Here is a 13,852-nt window from a genome sequence, read left to right as displayed (position 1 = left end):
CATGGAACCTTCTCCAGGATAGATCACATCCTAGGCCATAAAGCTAGCCTTGGTAAATTCAAAAAAATAGAAATCATTCCAAGCATCTTTTCTGACCACAATGCAGTAAGATTAGATCTCAATTACAGGAGAAAAACTATTAAAAATTCCAACATATGGAGGATGAACAACACCCTGCTGAATAACCAACAAATCACAGAAGAAATCAAAAAAGAAATCAAAATTTGCATAGAAACGAATGAAAATGAAAACACAACAACCCAAAACCTGTGGGACACAGTAAAAGCAGTCCTAAGGGGAAAGTTCATAGCAATACAGGCACACCTCAAGAAACAAGAAAAAAGTCAAATAAATAACCTAACTCTACACCGAAAGCAACTAGAAAAGGAAGAAATGAAGAACCCCAGGGTTAGTAGAAGGAAAGAAATCTTAAACATTAGAGCAGAAATAAATGCAAAAGAAACAAAAGAGACCATAGCAAAAATCAACAAAGCCAAAAGCTGGTTCATTCATTCTTTGATTCAGTAATATTTATTGGATTTACTACAAGTCAGATGCTGTTCTAGCCAGTGATGAGACAATCTTGTACATATTAGGCAAAATTCTTCTTGTGATGAAACATTCTAGAGGGGGAATGAGTAATTAAGTTGATTCTAGCAAATGAGATAATAAATGAAATCCTCTGTTTAAAAATAAGCGGATCCTCTCCAGTATGGCTTCCAGAAAACTCATATCCTAAGAGAGTCTGGTCATATATCCTGGAGGGTCCTCCTTTCAGAACAAATTGTCTTTGGTGGCTCATGTTTGATCTTAGGACATGAAACTTGTACATAGCCATGTTTGTTTGGATATAAAAATAAAAACGCCATTTTTGGTTTATTTTCAAAACCAAGTATTTACACGCTGCAGACACACGTAGAAGATGCCCTCTGTTCATCCTGGGGCTTCTCATACACCCAGTACAGGTGTGTGTTCTAGAGAGTTCTCAGCCTCCAGCTTGTCAGGCAGCAGAGTTATCACAATTGTGCAAACTAGAAATCAAAATGTTATTTAGAAATAAAACATGTATACATTTTTTTTAACACAAAGAGATTTAAAATGCAAGCAATAAATGGTTCAGCATCTTCTTGCTCAGAAATAGAAATTTAAAATGTTAAAAAGAAAAAAAAGGGGAGGGGGACAGAACAAAATGCAAAAAATGACCTCCACTCAATTCCCTTCCAATTTAACCGTAGTTAAGAAGGGGGTTTTTTGTGATCCCTTTAGAAAACAGTGTTTTTCATTCTTATCTGTGTATATGTGTGTGTGTGTGTGTGTACCTATACATTTACACAATAGGAGTGTGGTATGATTACAATCAGGGATTCCCTCATGGCTCAGATGGTAGAGTCTGCCTGCAATGGGGGAGACCAGAGTTCGATCCCTGGGTTAGGAAGATTCCCTGGAGAAGGAAATGGCAACCCACTCCAATATTCTTGCCCAGAAAATTCCATGAACGGAGGAGCCTGGTGGGTCACAAAGAGCCTGGACCCAGCTGAGCTACTTCACCTCATGATTACAATAAGAAATACGTAATACATATTCCTGGCACAGAGCTCCTAAAACACTTGGATTTCTGAAGTGAAGAGAGTTGGCAACGTGTCCTTGGTTATGCTAATCAGGAGACTTCTGGAAAGGCCCTAGCTAACCTGGGACTGGGGCTGCTTGCCAGAGGATCAGAGATGAGAAGGTTGGATCTCTTGGGGTGGGCAGTGGGGCTGGAGTTCAGTCATTAAACTCGCCAGTCAATCCAGCCACCAATGAATTGGTTCATTGAACTATTTGGTTCAGTCCCCAAGGCCAGTGTTTAAATCAATCATGCTTTGTAATGGAGCCTCCATAGAAAACTAAAGGATGGGTTCTGAGAGCTTCTGAGTTGGTGAGCACTGGACGCGATGAGAGAGGAGTGTGATCAGAGGGCATGGCAGCGCCAAGCCCTTTCCCCGTACCTTGCCCTCTGGCTGTTCCTGAGTTATGGTCTTTTATAATATAAAATAATTATGTAATATAATATAAAGCAGTAATGTAGTGAGTAAGTTGGTTTCCTGAGTTCTGTGAGCTGCTCTAGCAAATTAATCAAGCTAGACTGGACTGGTCATGGGAAGCTCTGATTTAGAACCAGTTGGTCAGAAGCACAGGTGACAACCTTGACTTGATTGGTGTCTGAGACGGGGACCGTCTTATGGTCCTAAGTCCTTAACCCGGGGAATCTGACTTGATTGGTGTCTGAGACGGGGACCGTCTTATGGTCCTAAGTCCTTAACCCGGGGAATCTGATGCTATTTCCAGGTAGATTGTGTCAGAACTGAGTTGAATTGTAGGATGCTGTGGCAGCGAGCATGGGGACACTCAGGCCACCCAGAAGTGTGGATGTATGTGTGTTGGAGGAGGTGACTGGAAGCTTCTTGGAATGACAGTGCCTAAGCTGAGTCACTAAAATACATGGGCGTTCCCTGGGTCGAGGAAGGCAGAAAGGCATGCCAGGCCAAAGAGCAAAGAGGTAAGGAACAGCATGAGTGCAGGGAATCACAAGTGGTTTGGCACTGTCAGAAGATCAATTTTGAAGCATAAATGAGATGGACGGAGACATGTTCATGGACAGCTTTGCACTTCATGCTGGAAATTCCTCTTCAAGTCAAGGGATAGGCATGTCTTTATATATCAATTAAAAGCTCTCTATTTACCCGGAACCTCAGTCAGCTGTATCACCAATGGTTATCGGAGCCCACTGCATGGTGAATGATTTCAAATCCATCATTGCTGTCAGGAAAACAGCTAAGAAGATGGCCTGCAGCATCTTTGGATACCTCAGATATCTCATCACTGTCATCACCACCATTTTATAAAATGTGGGAATATAGTCAATCCGCATAAAATATATTGCTTGGGTTTGGGTTAAAAGAACAGGATGGAGTGGTAGAATGGCAGTTTGATCTGATGAGTCATAGTTGATACTTAGTTTACTTTGACTTCCCAGTCTTTTTCCTTCTGATGTTCCACGTGTTTTTTGTAATGCTGGAGAAAAACCATTAGTGATCCTAGTATAAGATTGGCAAAAGGCCCTGAAAAGAAAAAAATTGAAAGAAGAGGAATCCAAATGGGAATATCTCATCCATTTACTAAAAATAGAAACTGGTTCTAAGCATAAGATAGAGTCTAGAAATAAACATTGTGGGAAAGGTGCATTTTTATAGAAAGGAAGGCAGAGTTCCCTGTTGATCTCTCCACAACTCATTTGTTTATTCACTTTTACTTATTTTTCTCCACACATAAAACTTTTTCTTGAATCATCCCAAAGTGGGATTCCAGGAAGCTGCATTAAATATGTTACTATAGTTTACCTTTGTCATCTGTGATGTTTTATTTAGCCAAATCTTTTTTTTCTTCCCTCTGCTCCCTGTACAACACAGAAGACCATATGCCATTGTCCCTGCCAGGGAGCAGAGGTTTCCCTGGTCTGTAGCTGAGTCTGTGTTGATGCCACAGAGGAGCAGTGGTCCAGTGCCATCTTTTATTGATAAGGCCAGTAAAGGAGAAATCTAATGAAATTATCAAAGCTTTGAATTAATTATGAACTTGAATAGGAGAGCTAAGCTCTCTGGAGCCAAGGATCTCATTACCCATGCACTCCCATTGCATCCTCTTCTGGAGCAGAAGGCATTTTCAGCTACATCTCTTAGCTTGGCTTTGGACCTTATTCAAACTTGGCTAAACTGACATCCTCTTCTTACTACAATGTGGCTGCTAGTGTCTGTGATGATTAATTTAATTTAATTCTGCTCTGGATCTACAGGAGATGTCAATGGGTTTTCTCTACCCCTCCTTCTGCCTTTTATTATTTTTTTCTTTCTCTCCTTTTCTCCCCCATCAAATTGGATATTATACAAGTTTTTATCTTTTTGGAATCACGTGAGAAGCTCTCAGAAATTCAGGTATAGCTTCATGGAATATAGTGATTGATTTAAAGCTAAGAACTTACTATATATTCCCAGGATATTTAGGTAAGCACAAAGTCAAATATTTCTTCTTCAAATTTTGAATACCAAATGGAGTTTTTCTTACCTGTTTCTACTTTAGAATTAATGGTGTAGCAATAACTTCCATGGGCTTAACAACTGTTCACATTTCTAACGTGTGTTGTATGATAACTGCAGATCTCACTGTATGAGTGTAGCTCATGGGACTTACGCTTTCTGATGAAGAGTAGTTCATGTTTGTTTGCGTTACAATTCTGGTATTCCTTTTCCAATAATTTGAATTTTCTTTCTTTCTTTTCTTCCTTCCTTTCTTTCCTTTTGCTGCTTCTTTTTTTTTTTTTTCTTTCTTTCTTTTTTTGGGTGAATAAATCAACCTGTGATTGTTTTAAGTCTCAAGTAGCAAAATCAATAACAACAAGGCTTTGATTTGCTGTTGGTGATCGTTCTTTAGTACTATCATATAGGTTCAAAGCATCTCATGGCAAGCCTTTTTGGCTTGCTTTTGAGACCCATTATTTATGAATTCCTAAGCTGCAGTTCATCTATCTTAGTAAACGACAGGCCATTGGCAATTATTGTAAGCAGTGACTAACTTTGCTTTACAGAGTCAGTGTTTTAAGGTTTTGAATATTGAGGGGATGGGAGAATGATAGTTTTTGCTTTTCCTTTTCCTATTTACTTTCAGTGAGTTTTTTCCCCCCATTTTTTCTCTATAGGCAGCTGCAATATTTAATTCAGCCTTTGGAAGTTTTTTGGTAAGTAAACATGATTTAATTTGTCTTTTATAACTTTTGTTGTGATGTTTGTATGAAAGATTTAGTGAAAATCAGACATTTTTTAAAAATTTGGTTAAATATAAAATCTTGAATCCTGTTATGTATCATTCTCCACACTGTAAAGAAAATTAGTTAATAAATAAATGTTCTCTTACAATATAATTTGGAGGCTTGGGTTTAATATTCCATTTAATGGATTCAAGGAATCAATTAAAACACTATATGTCTCCTTATAGAGGTTATGTTAATATATTGATCATTTAATGAGGTCTTTTAGATTATTATTATTTTGTATCAGTGGGACTGAGGATTTTGAAAAGGAAGCATGACCCAGCTGGTCAGAAAGGGAATGCTAATTAACTGTGGACATGTCATTTATTTTGTACATTTCACTGTCAAAGAAGCTACTGTCTTAGATACTTCTGAGAAATCTATGTGAACATTTGAAATGAGGAAATAACTAACGAGTCATTTGCAAGAAAATACAGTTTTTTGACATGTGAACTATAAGTTGTATATAAAAAGATTAAAATAGTTCATTTTTCATAAGTAGAACTATTGTAATTATAAGGACAATCCTAATTTAGCGTTTTTTAATCATTATCTCTGAAATAGATGATATGACAAAGACTTGGTTTGTGTTATGGAAGACTGAGAAAGAAGCTGAGTTTTCTGTCAGTTGAGGGTTTTATTTACACCCTCCCTAAAACTTGGCTCAAAATTCATGAAAACAAATTAGAATGCTATATTTTTAGATATATAGCTCACTAATAGGTATGGGGTGCAGTGATTTACAAAAAATTGAGAATGGAATCAGTGAGGTAGATAAACTGGTTCATGAGTCTAGGCAAAATATCAGTTACCTCTGTTTAAAATGTTCTTTATGTCACTGGTTATTTTACGTTTTTAAATGTAGTTGAAGCTTTAAAACATGTTCCTTGGTGTTAATTCTGCACGGTGCTGTGTAACTTGTAATGTCCCCATGTTACAGAGCTTCTAGTGGTGACCTTCTGCGAAATACATGCTTAGATTCTACCTTATTTTTAAAGAAGTAGTAGTGTTATTCTCCATGGTGTATTCTTATTATTGGGTTTTAGAAGAGAGATAATAGTCTATTTAATGAAAATGATCTCTGGAGCCACTTATTTTAGACTCAGTAATATTTTCTGGTCATTATTTCACGTATCCAAGTATTATTTTCTGAATGTTGTCACAATTGATAACATACTGTCTGTAAGATATGTCCTTGTTGGAAGCCAGTTTTTTTTAATATGGTTGGATTCATATATATCCACTAATAAAACATGGTTTCTTAAGCTGGATCCCTTACTCTTTAAAATGCCTCAAAATAACTTTGAGGCAATTGTCTGAATAACTAAAGCAAAATACAGTCCCTCAGTTGGAGGACAAGCTCACTAAGTACAGTTTGAGCTGTGCATTGACTGTATGAACAATAAATATATCATGATGTGTGTTCTACCAGGCCGAATTCTTTCATAAAATTCAATGAAGTCGAACTTGGTCTAGGGATTCTTTTGGGTTTCTGTTATGCTCTTTCATTTTTAAAAAGTCATGCATTCTCACTCCTTAGTCTTTTGCTCTTTTTCATCTCTTCACCTTTGTATTAATGAGTCAATCAGAAGTATTTACTGATCTCTTACACACAGAGGTAGTTTTCTGAAGCTGTAGAGTTGCAAAAAAATATGACATCATCCCACTCTTCTATGAAGGTAACACAGAAGAAGAAATACAAAAAGCTAAGAAATCAAACAAAAGATGTTAGTAGATGATATATGATTGTCAGATATGAACTCTGAGTTGAAAGGTTGGACAGAAACAATTTTGCTGTTGGACCTTGAAGTGTGATAGGACTTAGCTAGTAAAGAAGAAAGGAGAGGAAAAGGTGTGAGCAGTGGCAGAGAGGCAGAATCGATCCATTTTTTTACTTTCCTTCCTTTTTCTTTCCCAAAGCTGAAAATTACCAGAAGGGTTGAGAATAAAAGTTAGGATTGGAGATGTTTTGTTCCAGTGTTATAAGAGAAATAATTATATTTTCACTTTTTTGTTCTTCTCTATAGCTATAAGCTGGAGAAGGCAATGGCACCCCACTCCAGTACTCTTGCCTGGAAAATCCCACGGACGGAGGAGCCTGGTAGGCTGCAGTCCATGGGGTCATGAAGAGTTGGACACTTACTGAGCGACTTCACTTTCACTTTTCACCTTCATGCATTGGAGAAGGAAATGGCAACCCACTCCAGTGTTCTTGCCTGGAGAATCCCAGGGACAGGGCAGCCTGGTGGGCTGCTGTCTATGGGGTCGCACAGAGTTGGACACGACTGAAGCGACTTAGCAGCAGCACCAGCATAGCTACAAACAAACCTTATGAACTATATGCAAGTTTGAACTAAATCAGTTAGAACTTAAATCAGTTAGTTAGATTCAGCTTATTTACCTGAAAAAAAGATAATAGTGACTTGGACAAGATAAAAGTTTGTTTCTCTATTATGTAAAATTTGGAAGGAGGCTGTCCAAGTGTGGTATGGTCAGAAAGAGCTTTCTCCTCCAGGATCCATAGCCTCATGGTCCAAGATAGCTGCTGGAGCTCCAGCCTGAATAGCAAGGGCTTTACCTTGGGAAAGCGTGAAAGAGCTCTCCTGAAACCTAAGTCTGCTTTCTTTAAACAGCATTCCTGGAATTCCAACACTGTACTTGTAGTAATATCTTATTGTAGAACTTAGCCTTATGGTCCTACCTAGCCACTGGAGAGGTTGGGGCATGTGGCAATTTGCTAAGGGCTATAAATTGGATTTCTTTAACTAAGAAAAAAGAATGTATAAGAGACAGCTAGTCCTTTCTGCAAAAGAGCAGTGTACAACAACTGTCAAGTGTTTCAATTAAGAGATTAAGCTCCATTGAATAATATGAGATGGCTTCAGGGAGAAGTTGGTGCTTGAGCTGGGCTTATTTCAGAGGGAGAAAATTCCAAACTATACCCTACATGTTTTATTTTGTTACTCCTAAAGGGTGGTATTTGTTAGAGTGGTTTTTAGAATATTTTCTTACATATGAAAAGCATCTATCTATCCTTAAAATTTAGGATTATGGATAGTAGCATGGATTCTTGAATTAGACAGTCTGGATTTTAAATCCTTACTTGACTGAATACTATTCTAACCACAAAACCTTCCCTATATATAAAATGAGGTAATGATAAATTGTACAGTTGAAGTGAGGATTAAATGGGATAATCTATATAAAATGCTTGAATGATGTGGTAGAAATAACTGGCCTAGGTTTCGTCGAAGTTCTGCCATGGATTGTTGCTGCATGACCATGGACATTTATAAAATGAAGAAACAGGTTATCTGTGACCAAGTCCTATAATTCTGAAATACTGATTCAGTGATTATTCTCTGGTTTTGACTGACTATTTCTTTTGTATTTGCAACATAGAGTCTGAGAAGGCTGTTTCCTTCAGATTACATTAAAACTTTGAATGAAAGGCTTTTATAAGATGAATTATTGAAGAAAGAACTCTTTGGGCATCCTTGTTGATTATCAGATATTGTGAGTACATGCTTAGAAGCTCGTCGTGTCAGACTCTTTGCTACCCTTTAGACTTTAGCCCATGAGGCTTCCCTGTCCATGGGCTTTTCCAGGCAACAATACTGGAGAGGGCAGCCATTCCCTTCTCTAGGGGATTTTCCTGACCCAGGAATTGAACTGGCATCTCCTGTGTCTCCTGCATTGCAGGCAGATTCTTTACCTACTGAGCCATGAGGGAAGCCCTTCAGACATCTAGATATATCAAATAAACTACTATACATGTTATTATAGCTAGTCTAATAATGTCCCAGGTCTAATTAAAACACTGTTTTTAAAGGACTAATTGTTACAGAAAACTTTGTTTTTAAAAATGTAGCTGGCTGCTAATAACTAATGATAGATGAATTCAATTTACATAAATTTCAGACCAAGAGAATATTTAAAAATTGTGCCACAGAGGATTGCTTTAAGTTGAGAAGTTAATGTTATTATCTACTCCCCTCATTTAAATTGTTTGGTTTACAATAATTGTGGAGCATAATAAGTGTACTGAGATTTCCCTCTTGATGAGACTTTAATAAAATTTGATAGTTAACCACCCTGAATAATGAAAATGTTATGAAATTTTATATGTATATATGTAAATATATTTCTTTGTCAAGCCATGTATTTCAAGTCCAACAATTTCATATACTACCTCCTCTTCAAAAGAAAGATTAAAAGAAAAATAGATTTAGATATTGGCAACTTTTTGAAAAATTCCAGTTAAAGAATCATTTCTTTAAAAGAGTCAGCTGTGTTGAAAAAAAAAAAGATCACATGATTTGTTAAACCGTTAGCATTTTTGGTTTGGAGGCTACTTTCAGTGTTTCTATGTCTTCAAGAATTAGAAGTTAAAGATTAAAAGGAAAAAGTAGAAGTCTTTCTTTTTATTTTTTTTTTTATTATTATTTTTTTTGAAGTCTTTCTTTTTAGATCCCTCAGTCTATTTTATTTTTGGTAGCTCCTAATCTTAAAGGGAAACCCTGCTGCTGCTGCTGCTGCTGCTGCTGCTGCTGCTGCTGCTGCTGCTAAGTCACTTCAGTCGTGTCTGACTCTGTGTGACCCCATGAACGGCAACCCACCAGGCTCTTCCGTCCCTGGGAATCTCCAGGCAAGAACATAGGAGTGGGTTGCCATTTCCTTCTCCAGTGCATGCATGCATGCTAAGTTGCTTCAGTCATGTCTGACTCTGTGCGACCCCATGGACAGCAGCCCACCAGGCTCCTCTGTCCACAGGATTCTCTAGGCAAGAATACTGGAGTGGGTTGCCATTTCCTTCTCCAAAGGGAAACCCTAGTGAGTAACAAAGTCAATATGCCAAACTGAGTTTCTAACAAGTATGTTATACAACATTATAGCAATTCATGGCAACATGAATGTAAAGAGTTCTGAAATAGCAGCAAAGAGTCCTAAGCAAAATTAAGTCACTTTTGTAAATTGATAACACCCAGTCTAATAAAGATCTTTAAGAATCATTATGTACTTTCTAAATCTCATTTAAAATATCAGGAAATAAGTTTCTTTTACATAATTCTTCTTTGAAATAGCCGTTGCTGTAACCAGCAGAAGCTATTCTAAGACGAATAATTGTATCTCTTTTTATGCTAGACCACGGGTTAAAAGAAACTGCTTACCTTGAGCTAAAGAACTAACCAGCACATATTCTTCTTCCCTTACCCAACTATTCTGTCTTCCCTCTTTGCTTTGGTTAATTGGCTATGATTGCCCATCCTTGTAGAAAAATTTAAGAATTAACTGATACTGTTATTATAGTTGCCTAAAGAAAAAAAGTCTCAAACATAAACACTGTGTTTTAATAACATGGAATACATGTTTATCACCTTTATTTTTCCTTTCTTGTACAAAAATATGCTCAGCCACACAGCAAATGATTGGAGAGGAAGCATATTAACTTTGTTACTCATTGAGTGTTGTGCAACACTGCTTTTTAAAAATCAGATCAAGAACCTCAAGTATTAATGGAGAAGGTTAAGAGTGGTACCATACAAGACTTAATTGTTAACTTGGTTTTCCTTTCACCTAAATCTAGGATGTCAATTTTTAACTTTAGTTTATGTTTATGGAATACTCATTTTGGCAATATTGAGAACTATGGCTGATTTTTTTCCTTAATTTTTTAATAAAATCTTAAGCAACCCAAGTCATTCAGTTGAGATCTTAGTTTCTCCACAAAAATTCATGACTTGTTTATAATGCACGATACTGAATAATGCAAGCAACTGAATTTTTGAGCAATATTCAGTACTACCTTCAGTTCAGCTCAGTCACTCAGTCGTGTCCAACTCTGTGACTCCATGGACTGCAGCGCGCCAGGCTTCCCTGTCCATCACCAACTCCCAGAGCTTGCTCAAACTCATGTCCATTGAGTCGGTGATGCCATCCAACCGTCTCATCCTCTGTCGTCCCCTTCTCTTCCTGCTTTCAATCTTTCCCAGCATCAGGGTCTTTTCCAATGAATCAGTTCTTCTCATCAGGTGGCCAAAGTATTAGAGTTTCAGCCTCAGCATCAGACCTTCCAATATGTGTTCAGGACTGATTTCCTTTAGGATTGACTGGTTTGGTCTCCTTGCAGTCCAAGGGACTCTCGAGAGTCTTCTCCAACGCCACAGTTCAAAAGCATCAATACTTCAGTGCTCAGCTTTCGTTATGGTCCAACTCTCACATCCATACGTGACCACTGGATGTAAGTACTACCTTACAGGATGCTATTTCAAGTTTATCATTTTATCCCTAAGGACTTGATCAAACCCATCCTGGGCTTTAAATAACTTTAAATAACCCATCCTGGGCTTTAAAATAACTTATGAACTGTATTTAGACAATAGGAAGCTGGCTTCTACCTTATAAAACAAACTCCATCATGATGCTGTATGTTTCATTTGTTTGCCTCCTTGAGTAAATGGACACAGTGAAGCTGGATTGCTGAGACTAGACCACTTTCTCTTTAAAAAGTACCATTGGTTCAACTAGCAGTATGGCACAAAATAGGAAAATAAGGTATAAAATTAACCCATATATACTCAGAGTCAATTAGATTCAAGGAACTTTTCTAGATACTGAAGCAAATAAATAAAACATAAATATGTGCAAAATAAGTAACAATAAATTAAGACAAGAAGGAAGACATGAATTGCTTTCAAGACAATGTTTTCCAAGTTTCAGGCACCTTTATGACTTGACATGTCAGCATATTATGTGTATTATCAATTAAATAAAACTGACTTTTAAAATTTAAATTTATTTTAAAGCAAAAATCTACATCAGCTTGGCAAATAAAAACTAATCTTGTTGTGGACAGAAAACAGCTATTAGAAATTTGTACTCCACTGCCTACACAAGACTATGAGTCCAATGGCCTGTTCTGCTTTTGATAAGAAGTAAAATTAGCATCAGTACCTAACCAAGAACTGTCTCTTCCTGCAATCTGAATGACTGAAAAAGATTTTTTATAAAGAAAGTTTTATCACTAATTCTCTGTGCATTGTTTAAGTCATCTCGCTTTGACTTCCACTTTGAGCAACACTTTTCTAAGACCATGGAAGCACTGCTCTCTAGAGTCGTTTCTCAATCATTTCAGCAAAGACGTGACTTAAAACCATTTGGGGAGGTCAGATGAGGAAATGAGCAGAATCAGGGGCTCTGGCAACATGACCATGTTCGTGTTTCTCTCATTATAGTATTTTCTACCTGACACTTGTCTAGAAAACCAGTATGCCTGTGTGCCAAGCATGTCTGTGGAGGTAAACGTGTGCTATATTGCTTGAGTAAGGAAAACCCTGTGATAGCTGTATTTTCATTCGTTTCTCAAACAAACTTTTATCTGAAGTACAGTCATTGTAAATAAAAAATGGTCTTTGTTACTTCATAAAAATGTATAGAATCCTTACCTACTCCATTACAGCAGTATAATGCTCTGTGCCGTCTGACAGGACTTGTGTAGCAAGTAAATGCATTAGTCACAGTGACCATTTTTCTTGCAAATTTGTGACATAGATTTAATTATAGGAATGACCAGCAACTTACAAATCTAATTTTGGTGGAGGCTGAGGCAACTTTTTTTTTTTTTTTTAAATAATGATGGATTTTTTTTAAAGCAATGATTTCATTACTATTTAAAGAAATCTACTGGTGTAGAACTAGCCAATTTACTGAAGTTATTTTATTACCGTTTAACAAAAGCCATGTACTTTCATTTTTATTTTTATTAATTATTAAAATGTCACCATTTTCAAACTGGAAAAGTATTTGCTGCTATATAGATTTAGGTAAACGTAAATAAATATAAATTGGGTGGGGGATGGACAGGATATTAGTAAAAGGCCCTTGAGAAACAGGATCTTAGTAGTTGGTTAAAAGCAGGACTATCTCCTGGATTTGATTCAGCCTAACTACAGAACTGTTTCAGTTCAGTTCAGTTCAGTTCAGTCGCTCAGTCGTGTCCAACTCTTTGCAACCCCATGAATCGCAGCACGCCAGGCCTCCCTGTCCATCACCAACTCCCGGAGTTCACTGAGACTCATGTCCATTGAGTCAGTGATGCCATCCAGCCATCTCATCCTCTGTCATCCCCTTCTCCTCCTGCCCCCAATCCCTCCCAGCATCAGAGTCTTTTCCAATGAGTCAACTCTTCGCATGAGGTGGCCAAAGTACTGGAGTTTCAGCTTTAGCATCATTCCTTCCAAAGAAATCCCAGGGCTGATCTCCTTCAAAATGGACTGATTGGATCTCCTTGCAGTCCAAGGGACTCTCAAGAGTCTTCTCCAACAGAACTGTTTAGTCCATAGCTATTAGTAGGAGATACCCACTAGCTATTAATAGTAAATGATGCTAATCTGGTAGATGGTTCTCATTTCTTTGCTTTTGTTTCTCCAAGCTAAAAATTTACCATGATTAACTTGGTTATTAGTTATTAAGCTAATATTTGGGGGATCTGTGGATGATAGTGCGATGAGTTAAACAATTAACGTTTCCTGTCTTCATCAGCATTACCGATTCTTAAGGTGAGAATATCAAGTCCCAAGACAGGGCAAGGGAATGAGGTAATAATTTTCCACTCTTCATATACCCCTTTGACTCAGCTCTCACTGCCTTGCCACAACAAATCTGTGCATGGGCAGAGGAAGAAAGAAGCAGAGGACATCTGAGGATGCATAAACTGTTTAAACTTGTGGATTCTACCAACCAAAAAGAACCTTCACTTTGGCCACCTCATGAGAAGAGTTGACTCATTGGAAAAGACTCTGATGCTGGGAGGGATTGGGGGCAGGAGGAAAAGGGGATGACAGAGGATGGGATGGCTGGATGGCATCACTGACTCAATGGATGTGAGTTTGAGTGAACTCTGGGAGTTGGTGATGGACAGGGAGGCCTGGCGTGCTGCGATTCATGGGGTCGCAAAGAGTCAGATATGACTGAGTGACTGAACTGAACTGAATGACTTACATAAATTCA

The 13,852-nt window shown here is 37.6% G+C and overlaps 1 protein-coding gene across 5 annotated transcripts in view; it reads left to right on the top strand.

The window, feature by feature from the left end:
* The window catches only part of SLC10A7 (solute carrier family 10, member 7), a 323,647-nt gene that overhangs the window by 104,359 nt on the left and 205,436 nt on the right, over positions 1-13,852 (top strand). For 3 of the 5 annotated variants that reach the window (XM_010843683.1, XM_010843681.1, XM_010843685.1), the window contains one exon: positions 4,733-4,771. The exons of the other annotated variants lie outside the window; for them this stretch is intronic. In XM_010843683.1, the coding sequence (XP_010841985.1) occupies positions 4,733-4,771 (39 nt within the window). The remainder of the gene's footprint in view (positions 1-4,732; positions 4,772-13,852) is intronic. 5 annotated transcript variants of the gene reach the window in all.

The sequence above is a fragment of the Bison bison genome, unplaced genomic scaffold (genome assembly GCF_000754665.1).
Source record: "Bison bison bison isolate TAMUID 2011002044 unplaced genomic scaffold, Bison_UMD1.0 scf7180017864184, whole genome shotgun sequence".
NCBI lineage: Eukaryota > Metazoa > Chordata > Mammalia > Artiodactyla > Bovidae > Bison > Bison bison.
The sequence above is the reverse complement of the archived record's forward strand: the minus strand, read 5'-3'. Positions and strand labels throughout refer to the sequence as shown.